Genomic DNA, 22,307 nt, shown 5'->3' with positions numbered 1-22,307 from the left:
TGTGCAAGGTTGCCTGTGTTGACGCTAGGTTGCACTCAGTGCACCAGCGCAGGAGAGAGCAGCAATTTGCCATATTTTTGTAGATATGGAGCAATCTTACCCTCTACCAGTCTTGCTGTGTTGGGTGACTTGTTAGTAAACCTGCCCTCCGGATTGTCTTGTTACATATTAAAGATGCTTTTATTTACCTGTACAAAAAGCACACCTGACACGTGTCGCTCTGTCTGTTGAAATAAAAACATACTTTTCTAAACATTTTGCTAAAAAAATTAACACCTCCACGGTCACGACTGGTGTTTGGAAATATAAATGTTGTAATAAATAGCTTTGTAGGTTCTTATTTAAAATCCAATCAAGGTGCGGTATCTGTTTTCCTCTAGAGCTTATTATTATGAAAAAAACAGAAGAGGACAAGACAATGTAATTGCAGTTGCGGAAAATACAATTTAAAAGAAAATATGTATATGATACAAAAAAATTATTGTAAGTGAAAGTATTACAAGTGCATTATCAAAATTCAGCCAGCACTTTGGTCGAAAAGTACTAAGTACTGTTGTACATGTTGCTTTAGTATTGGAAATGGGGAAACCGATAATCGATTCATGCAAGTGAGAAATGCTTAAAAGACCTGGTAATCCGGGGTATACACACTGGAAATTAGTATATGGGAAGTGAAAGAGTAAAGTCTATGTTATATTTGTTCTTATATATTGACAGAGAAAATGATGCTAAATTATTAAATGTATCTAATACAAGAATTGTAAATGGGGACAATGGGTAAGCATGAGGTGCGGTATACTCAAGTAAAGAATACGAGATTTCGACTTTTCACAGGCACGACACTGCTTACAGGTGCAGAGACTGTAAGTGATTGTGTACGAAGGCACAAAGGTGCCCTGTGCCAATACCACAATGAACAAAGTAACAGTGCACAGTTCTATACATGAGAAGTCATAATCGCAACCTTTAGGTACCTCAAACAATGAATGCATCGGTTTTATAATTTAACTAATAAAATATTTCGCCCTAGGAGGAAGAATGCTTATAACATTGACACTGATGTATCAAAATGGGAAATGGCCACTACAACGTGGCCGTTTCCGGGCATAACATTAACCATGCATGCATTACAACGCATGCGTGGTTACCACGAATAGCCTTTACCACGCATACCTTTACTAGGAGATACGTAGTAAAGGCATGTGTAAAGGTAAGGGAGCTTGGGGGGTCTCCACCCCCAAAAATGAAAATGAACGGGCGAATAAAAGGGGGGTTGGGGGGGGTCTACGCCCAAAAAAATAACTCACCAGCTGAAGTCGCGATGTGGAGGCAATCGGCGTTGTTAGGGGAACCGGAAAGATACTTCCGGTTCCTCTTTACGACGTGCGACATGACATCGGAAGAGCTTGGAGAGGAGAGCTTGGAGAAGTAAGGGGGATATTAGTATTTAAAAAAAAAAAAAAGGATGAGGTGATTGTGTAGAGAAGGGGTAAAATATTAGGGTTAAAGGGAGGGGTATTTAATAAAAGGGTTTGTGGGTGGGAATCGGTGCAGTCAATGGAAATGGGGAAGGAATCGGAGATAACCTTTAGCAAGAACATGCCATTAACATGCATGGTTTAACAACGAAAAACGTTGTAAAAGCATGCGTGGTAAAGGCATTTTCGTGGTAAAGTTTATGCGTACTAATGGCATTCTCGTTGTAATGCATGCATGGTAAAGGCATGCGTTGCAACGGAATCCGTTGTAACATCATACAACCATCAAAATATGTAAAACAGAACGCAAAGGATTTGTTGAGTCTCGTCAGGCAAAGTAACTTGTTGTTTAAGGCTCTGATTACGACTTGAGGTGCTATTTATCACACCTGATTAATAATAATAACAATACCAAGGGGTACGTTATTTATCAGGAGTGATAAATGGCACATATTACAAGTTGGTGGGGAATAACATGCAGATTTTAGTGTTTAACACACCAAAATCCACATAATCCGGTAAATACCGCATGCTTTTTCTCTCCGAAATTTAACGAAGGTTGAGGTATTTAACGCCTACCAACTCATAATTCTGACACATGCATAAACCGGGATTTACGCATGGCTCGAAATATAACGCTCGTCATTTGCTTTAGTTTTTGTTTATGGTCATCACTGAAGGATACATCGCACTCAACTGAATAGTGTGCGTGGAAGCAATGAGAAAACAAGGACTGACAAAGCTAGTAGGTCCAGTGTTAGCTGACAACCTTTTGGCTTTATTAGTGCTTCTGTTGTTTCGTCATGACTTTTGCAAAACTTTATTGATGGGAAAGCTGCTGAGCCCTCGTTAATTAAAAAAAATATTGGCTAAAAGCAAAAATATATTTTTTGTGTCTTAAAAAGCATATTGACATAGTAGTTCCTGGCACTAAATGGAAGTATGTTGTTTGTGGATGTGCTTCTTGGGAAAGGCAGAAGGCCATCACTCACAATGGCATTAGCCAATGACTGAAGTGGGCTGACCAACTGCCCCATATTCTGTGATGTAGTAGGTAGAAGAAAAATGTGAATGACACAATAACAGAAGAATCTGTGAAGTGGTCCGGCCGAAAGACCCTATAGGATAGGATAAGATAATATTTATAAAGTGCACTTATACCCGTGAGTGTCAAAGCGCTGAACGGACGAGGGAGGAGGGAGAAGCTCCAACATCCAGCTAGGAAGCAAATAACTGTTTTCAAAAGTTTCCTGAAGACTGGAAGAGAGTCCGACTTGGAAATGGAAGGGGACAAGGAGTTCCAGAGTTTGATGGCTGCCACAGAAAAGGAGTGACCACCCCATCTGGACCTATAACTATATTATACATATCCCTTTAGTAAAATCAACACGTCTTGGCTAATGCTAGATCAAAACATGCTCGGACATGCAAGGTAAGTAAGGTGTTTTGGCTATGCTAAATGTAAACAGATTAATCAATCGATCAGTACTATTCACCCGTTAGTGTCTCAAGCTGCTGGGGGGAGGGGGTACAGCTCTGTTGAAGTCATTCGAAGAGCCAGGTCTTGATTTCTTTCCAGAACTGGTCCAGTGTCAGGCTTCGCTGGAGGTGGAGGGGCAGCTCATTCCATGTCTTGACTGCAAAGGTTGGAGAAGGACCTTCCACCCACTCTGTTCCTGTAGAAGCGCGTGATGATGGCTAGGGAGTGGTCGGCTAATCGTAGGTTTCTCTTGGGTGCGTGAAAGGAGAGGCGGTTGTTGAGGTATTGAGGTCCAATGTTGTGGAGGTCCTTGTATGTGTGCGTGAGCAGCTTGAAAGTTATCCTTCTTTCAACGAGGAGCCAGAGGAGGTCATGGAGGTGTTGGGTGATGTGGTTGTGCCTTGGGATATCAAGAATTAGTCTTGCAGCTGCGTTCTGGAGGGTCTGGAGTTTGCGGAGGAGTTTCTTGTTGATTCCGGCATAGAGGGCGTTGCTGTAGTCCAGTCTGCTTGTAATGAGAGCGTGAGTGACCATTTTCCTGGCATTGGCGGGTATCAATCTGAATGTTTAACGTAGTATGTGTAGGGTGTTGAAGCATGCGGAGGGGACAGCGTTGATCTGGTGATTCATTGTGAGCGATGAGTCCATTATTATGCTGAGGTTGCATGCATGGTCTGTCGGTGTGGGTGCGTTTCTGAGGGCGGGGGGGCAACCAGGTGTCGTCCCATGCTGAGGGGGTAGAGCCGAGGATGAGAACTTCTGTTTTCTCTGAGTTGAGTGTCAGGCAGCTGTTCTTCATCCAGGTTGCAACAGCTTTCATCCCTTCTTGGAAGTTGTGCCTGGTGATGTCGGGTACCTTGGTAAGGGAGAGGATGAGTTGGGTATCATCGGTGTAGAAGATGATGTTGAGCCCATGTTTTCTGGCGATGGTTGCGAGGGGGGCCATGTAGACGTTGAAGAGGGTGGGACTAGGGAGGATCCTTGGGGTACTTCCCATCTGGTCTCTGTTGAGGAAGGGCGGGAGTCTTATTCTCTGTTTTCTACCGGTGAGAAATGAGCATATCCAGTCTAGGGCCTTTCCTTGTATGCCAGCGTTGTGGAGTCTTGTGGCTAGTGTGTGGTGGGAGACCGTGTCGTAGGCTGCTTAAAGGTCCAGGAGGATGTGGGCTACTGTTTGGCCTTGGTTGAGGAGAGCGTGGATGTCATCTGTGGTGGCGAGGAAGGCAGTCTGGGTGCTGTGGTTGTTGCGGAATCTGGATTGGAAGGTGTCCAGGATGTTGTTGGCTTCTATGAAGTATCCTAGCCAGGTGTGGACGGCCTTCTCGATGATCTCGACTGCGAAAGGAAGAAGCAAGATGAGCCTGAAGTTCTTGAGGTCCGTTGGGTCTGCGGAGGGTTTCTTCAAGAGGGAGTTCACTTTGGCATGCTTCCAGTCATCTGGAAAGTGGTGGTCTCGAGGCAGCAGTTGATTGTCCGGTGTAGCTCAGGTGCGTAGGCTGTGGTGGCCCTGTGGAAGATGTGAGGCAGGCAGTGGTCTGAAGGTGCTCCGGAGTGGATGCTCTTCATGGTCTTTACGGTGTCTTCTGTCGTGAGTGGAATCCATGTAAGTAGGGTCTGTTGGGTGGCGGCGCTGGGGGCAGGGGTTGGGGTGGTGCAGAGGTCTTGGTCATCGAAGTTATCGTAGAGCGTCTTGATCTTGAGGTGAAAGAAGGAGCTGAGTCTGTTGCAGAGGTCTTGGGAGGGAGGGACGTCCGTTGTTTTGCTGTTGGGTTTGGTAAATTCCTGAATGATGGAGAAGAGTTCCTTGCTGTTGTGGGCATTGGAGAGGATTCTGTTGCTGGTTTTGTAGGCGCTTCGTGATTTCACAGTTTTGCTGTTTCTCCATTCTCCATTTCTATTATCTCTTACAGAGGTTGAGTCGTTCTGCAATAAAATAAAATCAGGCTCCCCAGCAGACCCTATGAAACTGAACCAAGTACATAAATTTCAAAAACACCTACTACCAGTCTCTAGTGAGCTGATCAACCTTTCCCTGACTTCAACGTCAGTACCACTTGCATGGAAGCACGCCAAGGTGACCCCGTTATTAAAAAACCCACTCTGGACACATAAAAACCTGAAAACTATCGCCCCATATTCCAGCCCCCGGTTTTGGCCAAAGCCACTGAATCTTATGTGAATTCCATTCTCACGAAGTTTGTAGAGTCCAATGAGATATTGGACCCCTCACAAAACAGCTTCAGATCACGCCGCAGCAACGAATCCGCCCTGTTGGCGGTGACGGAGTAACTACGAAGCACTCTGGATGAAGGAAACTCTGCAGCTCTGATTCTTCTTGACCTCAGCCCTGCCTTTGATGCGGTATCTCATAAGATCCTACTGCGCCGCTTGCAGGAGATAGGTATCGGGGGTACGGCCTTGGCCTGGTTCAGATCCTTTCTGGATGGCAGAACATTACAGGTCACTGTACTACCCCATTGTTCTTAGGAATATACCGTCCTACACGGAGTTCCACAGGGATCGATACTGAGCCGTACGCTCTTTAATATTTATCTACAACCCCTTGCAGCAGTTGCAAAAAAACAAAGGACTGTCATTAGTATCTTATGCTGATGACACCCAACTCGTTATCCATCCAGAGCTGTTTTGTGGTGTGGCTGAAGGAGATGCTGTTTCCTCCTGCGAAGACAATGTCGAGTGTGTGTCCAGCTGTGTGAGTGGTGGTGGATACAAGTTGCTTCAGTCCTATGTTGGTGAGGTTCTCTAGGAGGGCAGTGGGTTTGGGCTCACTATAGTTATCCAGGTGGAAGTTGAGGTCTTTGAGTAGTATGTCGTCTGTGGAAGTGAGGGCGTGGGGAGCGATGAGGTCCGCGATGGTGTTGGTGAATGGGGCGTGGGCCGGGTGGTCTGTAGACGAGGGTTCTTCAGAGCGTCTTTCTGGGCTGGTCTGGATCTGGAAGTGGATGTGCTCCATGGAGGGTGAGACTTCATCCGAGTCGGTGGTTGTCGTGCAGAGGGAGCTTCTGTGGATGATGGCGAGGCCTCATCCTGGGCGGTTGGGACAGTCTTTCCTCAGGCTCTTGTATCTGTCGGGAATGGAGGTTGACATGTCTGGTCCAGAGCTGGCATTGGTCCAGGTCTCTGTGAGGAAGGCGACGTCAGGCGTGTGTGTATTGAGGAGGTCCCAGATTTCTGTGGCATGTCGGTGTAGGGAGCATATGTTGAGGATACATTTCAGTGGTTTGTGTGCACTGGCATCCTGTGGGCTGGGGTTGCTGCAGGGGTCTGGAGGATCTCGTTTTTCAATACTTTAATATGTGTGCACTATTTACTCGAGCTCTGCGCTAATAATTTCACTATTATTCATTATTGCTTAGCAGAAGGATGGAGTTAAAGCTTGCTTTATTCCGAAAATTCATTTTGCTTTTTTTATATTTTGAGGCACACAAATAACTGCTGTAGGTGTTTATTAGTAACAGCCTAAGTGATCAGATCCCTAAGAAAACACACTGTGCATGGATAAGCACTTTACGAGAGACACTACGATTAAATAGTACTTAAGGCCAGATTTAAAGGCCCCTGAGAGAACCAACTATCATCTAACAATACCATCAGGCATTTAGTTTGCTACTGCGTTCCTGTGGTGCTCACCTTTCTATGCCAACCATGCATAGATTTGTTTTCTGGTGGCCTTGTGTATAATGCAGTTGATCTTGAAAGCTAGACAGTTTTGGAAAGAGAGCTAGTTCCTGCAGAGTTGAGATGACATAGTCAAAATTCTTCAGCTTTAGATTAGATGGTGCTGGGTATGTTTGGTGCCTTTTTGTGCTGATATTGTTGTGCCCGGTGGGCCTGGGAGGACTGTGTTGCCTCTGTTCAGGTGCAACAAGACTAAGGCTTTGATTATTGTTGTGAAGTTGGTTTCGCAAGAACGGTTTCACTGTTCTTCCCGGTGGAGAGATTACACCATACTGTCTCTGTTTTTGTGGAGTGTTCTTGAAAGGAGAAATCAGTGCTGAGCATCCATCGTCTAATTTCGTCTGGGATAACAGTTGAGGATGTGAAAGCGCCCAGATTGTTTTCTGGAAGGCACCTACTGTGATGAGTGCCATTCACCTACCCAAATGTGGATATACACCATCTGGTTAGAAAAAGTGTGTTGGAAAGTGGATTATTGGTAGGGGCAAATGTAGGTCTGCCACTGGCAATAAGGCCACTAACACATGATAGGACTCAGCATAGGTCTTAGAAAATTATTCCTATGCTCAACCCTTGGTAGCTTGGCTGCGAGCAGGCAGGCTTAACTTCAAAGACAGGTATGTAAAGCATTTAAAAATACCAATTCAGTAAATAATTAAACACAACACATAATAAAAATCCAACACCAATTTATATAAATTGGAAATATTATTATCTTTAAAATTACACCAAAACAACAAAAATCTAATGTAGGGAACCAGAGATATGAATTTTCAAAGATTTGGCATTATATAGCAGTTAGAAACATATAGCACCTTATTGGGATATCTGGTCGCGATAGACCGGCTCAAAGTCAAAGTTTCAGGCCGACTGCGATGGAGCCCTGAGCAGCTACCCGGTCACAGTTTTTACCCTCGAACTTAGAAACGTTTCTGGAGCTTTTCTTCCCGGGGTCCCTCGAAGCTCTCAGCCAGTGCGGATTCGGTGAGAGTTTGCCGGATAGCCTTGCGATGAGCTCCTGGTCAAACTTATGGAAGTCCTACCTCCGGAGCGTTTCAGCAGGGCAAACCCAGGATCCAGGCAGACACGGAGGTTAAGGCAGGTGGCTTGGCTTTCACGGTTGCTCCCGGTCACCTTTTCTTCGTTCGGACTTAGAAACTTTTACGAAGCTTTTTCTCATGGGGTCCCTCGATGCTCTTCACCTGCCGGATTCGGTGAGGGTTTGCCGGCTTTGGATTTCTTCTACTCCTGGTCAAACTCCGGAAGTTGGACCTATGGAGCTTTTAGCGGCACAAACCTGGACGGCTTGCTGGCTCACGGTTGAAGACAGGCAGCTTGGCTGGCCAGGTTGAGTCGGTCCATCTATGGGGCTTTTTTTTAAAGTTGCTCCACAGTTCTCCAAACTTCTTGAACTTCTCTCTGAAGTTCCTCAAGGGGTCCCAAAGTGTATCAAACTCACTCCAAGGGTCTGGAAGCTCCAAGATGGTCCTTGAAAGTTGAGGACTTCAGTTCCCACAATCCACTTGGACAAAACCCTTACAAATCCACTGGTGTTCTCCGGGTTGAGGATCCTTGGTGGTGATGGTCCAGGTGATCTCTGTTAACCTGTAGCTTGCAGGGAGTCCACTCTTTAGTTCTTTTGCAGCAAGGTAATCCACAGGGCTGTAGTTTCAACTGGTGCAGTCTTCAGAGTACAGGCCTTAGAACTTTGCACCCCAACTTCTCAGCATGGCAGCGTCTTCCTATTTTAAGTTTCAAGCAGCAGATCTGAGAGGCTCTGCCCCTCTCAGATACTTATTCTAATTTCTCTTGGTCAAGCAGGAGGTCACTGCTGACCAATGGGCGCAGGGCATCTCCCCAAGAATATGACCACATCCTGTAGAGTGTGGCATTATTTTGTCCCAGAGTGCACCAAATCCCCCAAATTCATAATGGCTGATTTTCCAGCAGGGAGGTAAGAGCTGGCTAAACACACACCTAGGATGGCTTACTTTCCATAAACACTCCCCCTTGCATCTGTGTATTCCTTCCATAAGCCTAGCTCTGGCTGAGGTGAAAAGTTAAGAGTTGTAAATGACACTAAGGTCTCCTCTTCTCTTTGAAGACCATGGTTTGCGAGTCCTTCCCCTGCTCAGGCATTCCAGTGTAGCAGCACACTGCCCTCCCAGCAGAGCTGGTTAACCCCAGGGGCTCTTCATCACCTCTTCAAGGCAGTCTGGCTAATCCACTTAACTCTGACCAATCAGGACAGACTACTGGAAGTCTGAATCTGGACTTACAAACAAAAAAGGCTTATAACTTATTGTATGTACACTTTAGGAGAAATTCAATCATATCATATTCTTGAGTTCATTAATACCATTTGAGGAAGTCTTTAAATGGTACTTTTAGTCCTCTCCTATCAAGAGTTATTAGTTAATAACTTCCTACCATGTTAACCTATGTAGCAGGAGATTTACAATGGGAAAAATGACTTGGGCCATTTTTCCAGCACCAGGACTTACAAAAACATATTTTATAAGTACTTTGCTTATATCTACAGGACCCCCACCTCATGGGACAACTAGGGGAGACTTTAGGGGTTCTGATTCTGTATAAATATTGCAGATCCTCCCTCCACAGGGCTCCTAGCATCAAAATCGAATTTGGGCAGCACGTTATCACAATGCGGGGTGTGAAATGGGAAATTTCACTTAACCCAGGGCAAATAAAACAAATTTTATAGGGGCCTACCTTATAAATACCAGACCCCCCCCCACCCCTGGGACACCTAAGGGAAACCCGGGGGGTCCTAATATGCCACAACATTGTAGTTTATCCATTTGTAAGTGCCCCAAACCCCAAAGTCGACTTTGACCACAGTTTACTTTTTAAAAGCCGTCCTGCCACCCAGGGCTACTTTTAAAATTGACCTCAGGCTTCAGCAGTGAACACATTCAATTGCAGAAAAGCTGCTGGCCTCCAAACTGCCATGCCCTATTGTGGGCTAGGGACTCCTATGTAGTTTTAATCCGACTACCCTAATATTTTAATAGGGTCTGATAGGGTAGGTCATGCCTACCACAGGGGTACCCCAACCCTTAGTGTACCCTAGTGTATGTAGGTGTTTTCACTGCATTCTAAATGTGTCTCTTTCAGGATAGCACTGGCCCTGGGCCTGGTTAGGCAGAGCCCAGGGTCAGTCAGTTGCCACCAGTACCATTCAGCAAAACGTTGGGGGGTGCCCAGGGCACGGGATGACTTTGCAACAACATGCAACAACACAAAAAAGTCGCATTGTAGACTGACAGAAGCTGGTCGAGTTAAAAGTCTCAAAGCAGAAACTAAAGGACTAAGCAGAGGTGATAAAAGCAAATCTTGTAGGTGAATAGCACCTTTATTTAATATTTAAATAACATTATTAAGAACAGAATGGTCTCATAGTTAAACAAATAGGAAGAAACTCAAAATTATATTAGGTCATTGTTATTGGTTCTGAGAACACATTTGAACCAAACTGATAATATAGGTAAGATCTGTTCTCTTGAATAGATTGCAACAACAAAATAAATAAGCTATGGCAAAGCCAGTTAGTGTGAGTTGCATTATGATTTATAAGGCAAACTCAATGCTGTAGTGTTTATGTCGACATTACAACATGGCTTATTTCTTTTCTTTATTAAAATTATACCATTTTACGATGCCCATGCATGAGGAGCTAGCCTCCTCATATCTTTATTCCCCTTCAGTCCTCGTCCTTCTACCTATATTTCGCCTCTCTGCTTCCTCTTCGTGCCCTGCAAGTTCCAGTAACAAGAATGCTGACCTCTTCAATCACTACTGGGCGACATTACATCTCCCCCCACTTAGAAAAGCTTTAGGGCATCTCTTCAATGAGTCTTTTAGGTTTCTGAGTTGTTCTCTTTGACTTGCAAATGCTAGAACTGGTTTCTGTTGCATGGTTTGTTTTACAGGTGAGATCCTCCTTACTTCCCCATTCAGCCTCTGATTAAGGTTTCTCATCCTCCTCTTGCTTCGTTTAGCCCAGCCTTTAGCGGTGACTATTGTCAGTGTTCTTCCTATTTCCCTGAGGGGACAGGGGTCATACATTTGTATCAATTTTCTTTGTTTGGTGTTTCCACACCGGCACCCAATCACCCATGAAGATACTGGATTCGCTGGTCCTTCTTCCTTTATCTGTATGCTCTTTCATATTCCTCTTTGCTTTAGAGTCTTTGGCTTGTATCACAGCATGGGTTTGTTGTGTGCGCTCTTGGTTTAGATGGTGGCTCCAGCTTATCATTCTAGTCTTGCGTTCCTGCCCATGCATGAGTGGGGGCAGGCATTGCCCTGTGAGACTATGCGGTCTGTTGTGGTAAGCCCGAAGATACATATTCAGTGTTTGTTGTAGGGGTGTTTGGTCTTGTTCCGCCTGCAGTGTCACTTTTTTAGAGTTCGCATCCTACCCTCCAATTGACTTGTGGCCAGAGAGGTGTGAATTTCTGGTGTTAGTCTAGGTGAGAATCAAAGACAGCAAAGTCTTGTCAATTGCATGGAGTCCCATTGGCAGTCTTGATTATTCCTGGAATGCCAGCTTCTGCCAACATTTCATCTAACTTTGGGTCACAGTTTTTGCACTGGTAGATAATAGTTGTTTGTTAGCAGTAAGTCTGGAGTATTCATCCATCAGTGCCTAAATGTGTTTTCCAGATGAGAGGGGTCCAAAGAAGACTATCGCAAATGTGTGCCACACTGCTTTGGGTAGGTCTGACATTTGAAGTGGCGGTGGCTTTGACTGGTCACTCGTCATCTGACATTGGTGACATTCTTTAAGTTTCTCTTCTTCTAGCTGGTCAAGTCTAGGGATTAACATCTGAGCTCGCAGTGCCCTCTCGGTTGCCACTATTGCTGTGTGACTTTCATGTGCATGATCTATGATTTTTGAAGTGATTGCGGAATAACTATCCTGTATCTTTTAGGATTATTCCTCTTGGTGTCATGGTCAGGTACTAGTGTACCTGCTGAAATGTTGAGAGTTCTTTGTTGCTTGTTCCTTCTTCCTTTACCCCATCTTCCAGATGCCTCAATCTCCCTTTTTGTATTTGTTGTCCCACTTCTCTTAGGGTTGCATCCCTTAAGGTGGCTTCTTCAGTCATTTCTAGCAGCAATGGCTGTGACACTGCTTGATTCATCACAAGATTTAGATATTGTTCTGCAGGTGACTACATGCTTTTCTTCCTTTGGAGCGGGTGGTGATTCATGTAGTCAGCTGGGTTGTTTCTTTACCAGGCTTGTGTCAAATTGTGGGAGAGTATTCTTGAAGACAAATTCCCCACCATTCTATCCTTGGTTGCATTTGTGCTCAGAGGTTCCTAAGATAGTTACTAATGATTGATGATCTGTTATGTCAAAGTGTTTGCCAAATACGAAGATGTGATAATGTTCTCATGCCCAGACTATGGCTAGGTTTTCCTTTTCCACTTGTGAGTATGATCGCTCCACCTCAGATAGACTGCGATTGGCATGAGACAATGCCTCTTTCTTCATTGTATTGATGTTGAGCCAGGATTGATCTTCAGCCTACTGGACTGACATCCACGATGAGCTCCGTATGCTATGTTGGGTCAAAGTAGGCCATGTTGGTGGTGCTGTTGTCTCTCCTTTTGATTTCTTTAAATATCTTTTCACACTCTGGAGTCCAGTTGAATTTGTAGGTTTTCTTCCCCAACACAGTGCTAATTGACACATAGTCCTTTATGTAGCAGGCACAATAGCTCTCCAACCCTAGGAATGACCTCACATCACTCACATCCTTGGGGGCGGGCACTTCATTGAGTGACTTTATTTTGCATGGACCGGGCTTCATGCCGTGTCTAGAAATTTTGTATCCCTAAAATTTCAGATGTGTCTTGTGAAATTCACGTTTAGTGTCAGGTTTATCTTCAGAAGTGCTTGACATACTTTTTCCAATGTGCGGTCATGCTCTTCTGTGGTTGCACCAAATATTAGTATGTTGTGACTATAGTTCAGACATTGACTACTGGGCTGATTATGCGTATAATGACTTCATGAAAAATCTCAACTGCTGATGACACCCCAAAGCTGACCCGTTTGTATCAGAATGAGCCTTAATACGTGGTAAATATTGTGATGTATCTGGAATCTTCGTCTAATTCCAACTGGTGGTACCCCTTGTTGAGTCCAGTTTGGACACCATGCGAGTGCCATTTAGAAGTGCAATCATATCCTCTAAGTGTTGTGCTGCTCTTGTTGGATCGCAATGTTGGGTGGTCTCATATCTACGCACAGATGAACTTGCCATTCTATGTTATGCTTGAATACAGTCACTAACGGGGACACCCATAGCGTTGGTCCCTGTGTTTGTTCGATGATGTCTGGTTTTAAGATTTCTTGCAGTACTTCTTCAACTGTTTTCTGGAGGTGGAATGGTATTCTCCTATGATGTTGGGCGACTGATTTAACCTGCTCATTGATATATAGCTACATGGTGAATTCTTTCATTTTACCAAGTCCTGTGAATAGCTTTGGGTGCTGACTTACTATTTGTGGAATTTTCCTAGACATGTCAATGGCTTCTTTGTTATCCATGTGTAGATCTGCACCATGGCTGGGAGAGGATGTGGCTTGGGTTTCATTTTCTTGTATTCTCCTCCACAAATCTTCCATGGTAATTTGGAGCTTCCTACGGGTCGTCTTTTGTGATTTTCATGATCTTGACATGCTGCTTGTGGAGACTCTCTTGCTGGGGCTTAATGTCTGGTTATTCATCCTTGTGACTTTCAAATTGAAGTTTTTCGAAGATCATTTGCACATTTTCTTAAAGTGATTTTCTTTCCTGCATTTGTTGCATTCTTGTCCCATGGCAGTACATGTGCCTTCATGTATGTATGACCTGCCACATAAATAGCATTCATTCTTTTTTTCCTTGTTTCTGTGTTTGTCTTTCTGTCTGTGTTGATCTTTGGATGAATTGCATCGTGCTTGAGTTTGTTTGAGTTTTCCTCAGGACTGATTTTGCAGCCAGAACAGTTCTTCTCTTTTCTCTGTTTTTCCTTCTAATCTCCTTACTTGTGGCTCAGCTTGGCCATTTAAGGTGTAGTTTTTACTCAGTAGCCTGCGATGAAGTGACTTCAATTCAATGATGCACAGGTGGATGGCATCTTTGTTGTTGAATTTGTCAAACTCACTGTATTTGACTATGCGACATAATCTTGTGATGAATTTGGCCATGGATTCTCCTTTTTATTTTGATGCCAGGTTGAATGTGTAGTGCTCCAAGTGATTTTTTTTTTTTTTTTGGGTAGACATTTTGGGTACAGTGCAGCACATACTGCCTGCAGGCTTAAAATCACACTTACTGTCCTTCTGTTATCAGCGTAGCTGAGGTGAGTTGTGGTATCTGTCCATCACCCATGTCACTTGCACTGTAGAAAATACCAGAACATTGTAGAATAGACTAGTACAATGGAACCTTGCAGTCGCAAAGTTCTAAAATACAGAGTGAGGAGCCTGTGTGCTCCATAATTGGCAGTTGTTATGCTGTGGCTAAGGTGTATGGAATAAACCTTATGCTTCTCTTCACTCTCTGTTCTGCTTATTGAGTAACCCTCTCTTCTTGCACTGGACATGAGTCTTCTCTTCATATTAGTTGCGTGGCACCTGAATGTTCTGCATTTTTTTCACTAGTGAGGTGTTTATGACGACACTTTGACACAGCTTATTCTCTTTATTAAATTTACATTGGCTCTCAATGCCAACACATGAGGAGCTAGCCTCCTCACATCTTTCTTCCCCTTCAGTCCTCATCCTTCTGCGTAGACTCTACCTGGCTGCTTCCTCTTACGGCCCAGTTGCATTGACTAGTTTGCTGATCACTTTAGTCATTACTGGGCGAAATTAAACATTCCTCTGCCAGTGCTCGTTAGCAGTGGACCAGTGGCAGGATCAGAAGGAACTGCCGGGGGAATTGACCTGCATCAGTGTCCTAGCAACAGAAGGGAATGAAGAAGCTGGGGTCACTGAAATGCAGCAGTTTCGCATATATTTATCAAATTTCTTTCCTGTAGAGTTGAAATGTGCCTTATAATATAGCAATCGCAGCATTGCCGAATGGCATAGGGGCTCCTGGTCGCTTTGATCATTGTCCTTGGCTGATGTCTGCCCATTCCTCTCCTTTTTTTCTCACCTGGTTCCCACATAATTGTCAGTTTTTCACTGAAAAGTGCTATGAAATCATAAAATTAAACATTTGAGTTCTACTACATAAGTTGCAATGAATTACTTACATGAATGTCAGTGTATTTCTTTTCTACCTGAATTGTCACAAATGCTCTAAAACTATAATGATGGTTTAAGAGGTAGACACTATTGCAGGCTAGTCATGTATGTTATAATGTACTCCGTGTAATTTGACATTTAGCACTAGTGCAGCAGCATTGCCAAACCAGATGTTGCAGGTTGCATGTTAATATCGTTGGTGAAATACATATTTGTAAGTCTCATGTTTACACCAAGTGGACTAATACTGGTTGTCGCAGGTTTGACTACTGGCTGGTTTACTAATCTGTGCATCCTTCTGAGAATGGTAATGTGAGTATCATTGAGTTGATTAATAATAAACATGCTATTCAGTGCAAAGGTATCTCTTGAGGTGAATATTTCACTAATTTATGTTATGTCTTTTTGAGGGGCTTAAATATTTTCATGCGATGGTTGGTTTAATGAAGTATTTTTCAGATTCATTTACACAAAAAGATTTTTAAATTACAGTTCAACTCATTTGGCAAAATACTATGATTTAAATTTTTTTCAGATGTGCCCCACCTTGTTTTGCTAACCAAGGTGGACGAACTCTGCCCTTCAGTTGCTGAAGATATCAAGAATGTGTACAAAAGCAGAGCTGTTGAAAAACAGGTAATGTTTCAATAAGATAACATGAGCTACGAATTTATCTTCTGAACTTTTTCGCCTTTATTTCCTTCTTGTGGTGTTGCGCATATTTTAAATGTTCAGTGCAATTCGCCTATATATATATATATATATATATATATATATATATATATATATATATATATATATATATATATATACACATATATATATATGTACATACATATATACATACATATATATATGTGTGTGTGTGTAAAAAGACGCAGCACTCAATCCTTTGTTGATTTTCTTTAACATACATTGTTGTAGAATGTCTAATGTATGGGTGACTCACAGACTGTTCAAGTCTCAGTATGACTTTAAGCATTGTTAATTTGGTTTATGCCATCTGCTCATTTCAGGAATATGCATAAGGTATTTTTACATTCTATAGAGTGTTGTCCATGGGGTCTGGTAGTGCATGCCTTATAATTGGCTAATGTAGAGAAGTGGAGTTGTTGTCTTAAAATGATGTGTCGGGGGAGCGTGGCCTGAGGCGTCAAGATGGCGGTTGCACTCTGAGAGTGCTCCTGACCCCCTCCGTCATCCGCCTTGCATCCGCCGCTGACTGCTGCCATCTGCCCCTGTTCATTGCTGCCAGAGACTCTCTACACCTCTTGCTGAGACCCGGTATATTTTTCCATAAGAATAGAGCCTCCGTCGGCCGGTTTCAGCCCTGCCGGCCGCCAAGTGCACAAAATGGCGGCTCCGCCGGCGGCCCGCTCTGGCGCTGTGGGGCCTGGGCGCCGCTGATTTCTCCTCCAACGGGGCCCTCCCAGTGGCAGGGGGAGTGGCTGCACCTACCTGGAGCTCGAGGGGGGCCTGGACTCGGAGCGAACTGGGGCAGAGAAGAGGAGGTGCTTCATCTGTGCTGGGGTGCGGGTCCTCCCATCCGACCGGATCAGCCCACCACTGACAGCGTGTGGTGAGTCGCGGTGCCGGGGGCGAGAGGGAACTCGGCTGCCATTGTCGGGCAGCGGCACGGGGGGAGGATTGTTGCCGATGCCCTATCGCGCCTGGAGCCGGCCCTGCCCTCTGGGTCCTCCGAGCGCTGCCGGGGAAGATTTGCCTTCTTTCCCTCCCTCGTGACTGTGCCTGGGCTAACGGGGAGTGCGGCCTGCTGACTCCTGCTGCGATTCGCGCAGACTCTGCCGCCGATGCCCTGAGGGGTTCAGCCCCCTCTGCCAGCTGCTGCATTGCTCACAGAACGCCGGACCTTGTCTTGGCCCACGGGGGATTCCTGAACTGCGGGGGACAGTGGGCCTTGGTCCAGCCTTCTCTGCTGCTTCCTCTCGGCGCCCTCCTTCCCCCCTTCCGCTAATGATTGGTTTGCCAGGAGTGGGGGCCCGCTGACGCCTGCCAGGACTCACACGGACCTGCCGCCGATGCCCTGAGGGGCCAAACCCCCTGACTGCTGCAGTGCTGATGCCGGGGCCTGGTCTTGGCCCGTGGAAGACTTTTGGCCGGCAGGGAGCGGCGGGCCGTGGCTCGGCCTTCGCTGCTGGTCCTCCGCTTGCTGCGCCCCCACGCCCGCCTGCTGCTGATGAGGCCCGGCAACCTGGTGGTGCATTGACCTCGGCTACCGTAGCGGGTGGCAGCGAGCGTGCCCTGGACCCAGTCGGGAGGGGGCGCTGGCTGATGTGGAGGAGAGGCAGGAATCCGCCTGGTGAGTGGGGCTGGGGGTTGGAGATCGGCCACTCTTACCCGTCGGGTGACGGGTAAGAGGGGTGACCTGGTGCCCTCGCTCCCCCTCCCTCCATTGTCACCCTGCGCTTCGACCCTCCCTGCAGCCCTGGGCCGGCTCCTTCAGGGTAAGGTTCGGCCACCGCGTCGGGTGGCGGTGAGACGGCGCTTCCACCCCCCTCCTTGTTGGAGTCCCTGGTCCTGCTCCATTCCACACCGCGCTCCCTGTCGGGGGGTGCTTCCTTGGATCAGACGGTAGGAATCGAAAGGTGCCCTTCTGCTCTAGACCACGGGCCTCGGCTCCCCCAGGGCCGTTGTCTGATCCAACCCTCTAAACTGCTCTCCTGGGGGTGAGGCCGCTTCGGCTAGGCTTGGGTACTGGACTTGGAGTTTTTGGCCGTGGCTGTCGCCTGGGTTGGGAAGGCCGCCCTCCCCTGGAGCATTTCGCCCGATCCTGCCATTGAGGTTGGGTCACCGAGCTGATCTTGCCTTCCTTGGTCCTGTGGGGGGGGGGTCTCGGGCACCCGGACCTGAGTATCGATGGTCTGGGTGCCGACGGTTCCCCCTCCTCCTCTGCGGGACCATTGCTCGCCCTGCCTGTGTTGGTCGGATCCTGCCCTGGTGGCCATGGGCAGAAACCGCACCCTGCAGACTCCGGCTCCTCAAACCCAAACAAAAATGGATCAATTCACCACGTCGGACCGGGACCCTGGCGGTGGGGCGCCCAACGGGCCTGGCACCACCAGGGGTGATCTCACCACCATCCTTCAAGCGATAGGCGCGTCGCAAACATCGGTCGAAAACAAGATTGGAGAAATAAGGGTCGATATGGCTCTCATTCGCCCGGACCTGCGCAATGCGACGGCTCGAGTTGCGGAGGCCTGTATTTCCACGGCGGAGGACGCCATTGACCAACTTAAGACCCAGGTGGCGCGTCTCCAGACCCAGACCTCGGAGCTCCACCAAAGTGCTGAGGATGCCGAAAACAGGTCACGGCGAAACAACTTACGCCTTCTATGTTTTCCCGAGGGAGTGGAGCAGGGTCGCGCTGACACATTCGTGGAAACCTGGGTGCGCTCCTGGATGCCTAAAGACTCCCTCTCACCCTGGTTCGCCGTGGAACGGGATCACAGCTCCTTGACTCCCAAGCCTCTGCCCGGGGTCCCTGCCCGACCCATAATTTCCGGGACAGAGACGCCATCCTCGGGGCGGCCAGGGCACAGGGCCTGTTGCTGTTTCAGAAAGCTAGGATCATGGTCTTCCCGGATTACACCAGAGAGGTGCAGGCCCAGAGATGAACATACGATGAGGTTAAACAGAAGCTCCGTAACATGGGTCTCCGCTACGTTCTTCTTTTCCCGGTCCGGCTCAAGGTTATCTTCCAAAACAAAACAGTCTTCTTTGATAGCCCTCAGGCAGCATGGACCTGGCTAACGGAGGAGCGGCCCCTCATGAATCAGCCGGCCTCTTCCCCTGTGCATCGAGCCCTCTCGCAGCCACTCCCGACTCTGCCTAATCCTCAGAGACGCCGGACTAGGTCCCGCAAGAAAAACAACCATCTCCGGGCGAGGCATCCCAATTACCAGGTGCATCTCCCGGCGCCCTCCCTCCCGGGCTTCGACTTGGGGAACCGGCACCCCCGGCCCGACCTCCTCGCTGATTGACTTGAACGGTAATCCAGGCCCCTCGGAGTCCCTACGTCAGGACGTGTCCGTCTCCGACCTTTCTAGGAGCCCGGCGCTCCACGGATCTGGTGACGATGAAGACGCTTGAAAGAGGCCAGTGTCGGACACTTCCCATTTCATCTCTCAACGCTCACACAGCAAGACCGCTCTCTTAATGCCTAAATTGGTGGGAATCCGGCTTTTGTACATCTACCGGTGTTGGGATCTGTTCTTTAACTCAGTCTCTGGACCTACTGGCAGTCCTTGTTGCACATTAGTCCCAACTGTATCGGTCCAATGGAGGAAGTGACCTGACATCAGGGCGTCTCCATGCTCTGTAACTTGCTTCCTACTTCACTCTCTGGACTTACTTGCAGGTCCTGATGTATGACTGTCCTATGTGTAACTGCAGCAGTTGACAAATCTTTATCCGAACACATGGAGGGGGGTCCATCTCTGCCATGTTCATGTTCCACTAACCGTTTTAGCTTAGCACCTAGTCCGATTGTAAGGTTGTGGTTTTGAATTGTTTTTCCTTCTCAGGGCGACAGATGCTTCATTTTCAGAAGTGTAGGGTGGGGGGAGTTGGGGGGAGAGGGAGGAGGGAAGACCGTTGTCTCCCAAATGTTTGTTGTTTTTAGCCGCCCACGGGCCGCTGTTCCCTATTTCTATTGGTAGCCACACATACACGCATGCCTCTGATGACGACAAGGGACTCACCAGATCGCGCACCCTCTGCCCCGGGTACGGCTCATTGTCTCCCTTGGGACCCGGGCTTACCCGCGCTTGTGTCACCTTTCTCACACACTAACCAGCAGGATGGCGTCTACTTTACATAAGGCCCTTCACATCCTCTCCTGGAACGTTAACGGTCTACTGGACCGGATCAAACGTACAGCTGTTCTTCGTAGCGCCCAGCAACACGTGCCAGATATTCTGCTCTTGCAAGAAACACACCTCCTGGGCTCACAATGTAACTTCCTTGCCCGATATGGGTTTGACAGGGTTTGGCACTCTGGTTTTGCGCGGGGCTCCCGGGGGGTGGCTATACTACTCCGGAAGGGGCTTCCCTTCACCCTGACACAGCCCAAAACAGACATACAGGGCCGCTACGTGGCCCTGACGGGCACGATCGAAGGACACCCCCTCAACCTTCTGTGTACATAAATTCCCCCCGCTGCCATGGCCTCAGCCCTTCACCACCTTACGCTGGTTCTCACCTCCTTTCCACAGGGTCTGACGGTTGTTGGGGGCGACTTTAACGCGGTCCAGCAACCATCGCGCAACACGACCGGCGTTCCATCGGCTTCCCGCCTAACATCTGCAAAGCGACTGTCTGACTGGTCCTCCGCCCTGGGTCTCTGCGATGCCTGGAGAGTGTGGAACCCCTGCAAGGAACAGTACACACACACTTCAGCAGCCCACCACACTCACTCGCGTATTGACCTATTCCTATTAACCGCCACAGACTGTCATTTGATGTCCGGGACCACGATCCTACCCTGGGGCATCTCGGATCACTCCCCCATCTCCCAACGTCTCGGGAACCCTCCTAACGGTTCCCGTACGGCATGGCAGATGAACGCCTGGTTTCTGCAGGATGCAAACTTTGTCGAGTCCCTCGGGCAGGAACTGAAACATTACTTCTTCACCAACGCGGGCTCAGTCTCCTCGCCGGGAACCCTATGGGAGGCCGGCAAGGCTGTGATACGAGGGGTGGGTAGAGGTCTGCTCCAAGTGAAACGTATGGAACAATCGGCCCGGCTTACACAGCTGGAGGCCCAGGCGGCACAGCTGGAATGCACCCAAGATACCAATGATGACGATGGCTCCGCTCGACAACTCACACTGATCCGAGAAGAGATTTGCCAGGTCTCGCTGGAGATGGCTAAAATGCTCTGGCGCTCCTCTGTGGCGCGCATGTATGGCTGGGGCGATAAAAATGGCAAACTGTTACATAACTTAGTGTCATATCCCAAGGCCAATCGCATCATTCCCGAGATTCAGGGCGAGGACGGAGCCCACCACGTCACTTCCCAAGCCCTCTCTCAAACATTCGCCGGCTACTATGAGGCCCTCTACGCAGCCCGAACCCCTCGGTCTTCCCTGGCGACCTTATTGGCCGAAGCTGGGACTCAGCTGTCCTGCCTTTCCCAGACGGAGTCAGAGACTCTAGACCTTCCTTTCACCACAGAAGAGATACACAGGGCTATTTCATTGTCGGCGCTCCGGCAAAACGCCCGGGCCCGACGGTTATGCACAAGAATATTACGCGACCTACCGGGACACATTGGTCCCGCACTTGGTGGAGTTGTTTAATTACGTAATTGATAAAGGGTCCTTCCCGCCCGAGACGGATGTGGCCACTATTGTAGTCCTCCCAATGACGCAGACTACCGCCCCATCTCCCTTATTAATACGGAGGTCAAACTCTTTGCCACTGTGGTGGCACAAAGACTTCGCCCCCACTTGCAAACGCTGGTCCACCCTGATCAATGCGGCTTCATACCTGCCCGGGGCACCCAACATTGCATATGCCGCCTCCATCTCGCTCTGGCAAATCGCCACCACCTCCCCCCGTATCTGGCTTTGCTCTTCTTAGATTTTGAGAAAGACTTTGATACGGTTGATTGGAGTTACCTCGAGGATGTGTTGGAGAGGCTGGGTCTCGGCCCCGCGTTCCGACGCCTCATCCGGGTCCTCTATTCTACTCCCAAGGCCATGGTCCTTATCAACGGTGTGTTCTCTGAGACATTTCCTATCCAGAGGGGCACTCGCCAGGGCTGCCCGCTCTCACCGCTTCTATTTGCATTAGCAATGGAACCCTTGGCTTTCCTCATCCGCCAAGACCCCCTCATCGGGGGTTGAGCCTGGGATCTGAACCAGATCGACAAGATTGCCTTATACGCTGATGACGTCCTCCTCTTCCTGGCAGATCCCGTGAGCTACGGCCTGAGATGCCTGGACGCCCTCTCTGCCTTTGAACAGGTTTCCGGGCTCAGGCTCAACTCGGCGAAATCCACACTGGTCCCCCTGCACCCCTCATGGGCGTGCTTCGACTGGCAAACATCCATCCCCCTGCGTAGGCAATCATTCAAGTACCTGGGGGTGTGGATTGCCCTCCTCCTCCCGGAGCTTGAATGGGCATTGAACATCACCCCTCTGGTCACCAGGGCCAAAGCGGACTTCAAGAAATGGCAATTTCTCCCTCTCAACCCCCTTGGCAGGAGTGCCCTTTACAAAACATTACCATTTATCTGCCAGGTAGTTGGTTTCGGGAACTGGATGGGGTCCTTACCCGCTTCTTGTGGGGAGGAAAGAGGCAGCGAATGTACCTGGCACGCTGCCGCATACCCCCCTACGACGGGGGCA

General features: G+C 47.9%; 1 protein-coding gene across 1 annotated transcript in view; it reads left to right on the top strand.

The window, feature by feature from the left end:
* Nucleotides 1-22,307, top strand: part of LOC146834565 (interferon-induced protein 44-like) — a 519,193-nt gene that overhangs the window by 463,108 nt on the left and 33,778 nt on the right. The window contains exon 7 of the mRNA XM_085601972.1: nt 15,470-15,570. Coding sequence (XP_085458098.1) covers nt 15,470-15,570 — 101 coding nt within the window. The remainder of the gene's footprint in view (nt 1-15,469; nt 15,571-22,307) is intronic.

Source organism: Triturus cristatus, chromosome 4_2 (assembly GCF_964204655.1).
Source record: "Triturus cristatus chromosome 4_2, aTriCri1.1, whole genome shotgun sequence".
Taxonomy (NCBI): domain Eukaryota; kingdom Metazoa; phylum Chordata; class Amphibia; order Caudata; family Salamandridae; genus Triturus; species Triturus cristatus.
The sequence above is the reverse complement of the archived record's forward strand: the minus strand, read 5'-3'. Positions and strand labels throughout refer to the sequence as shown.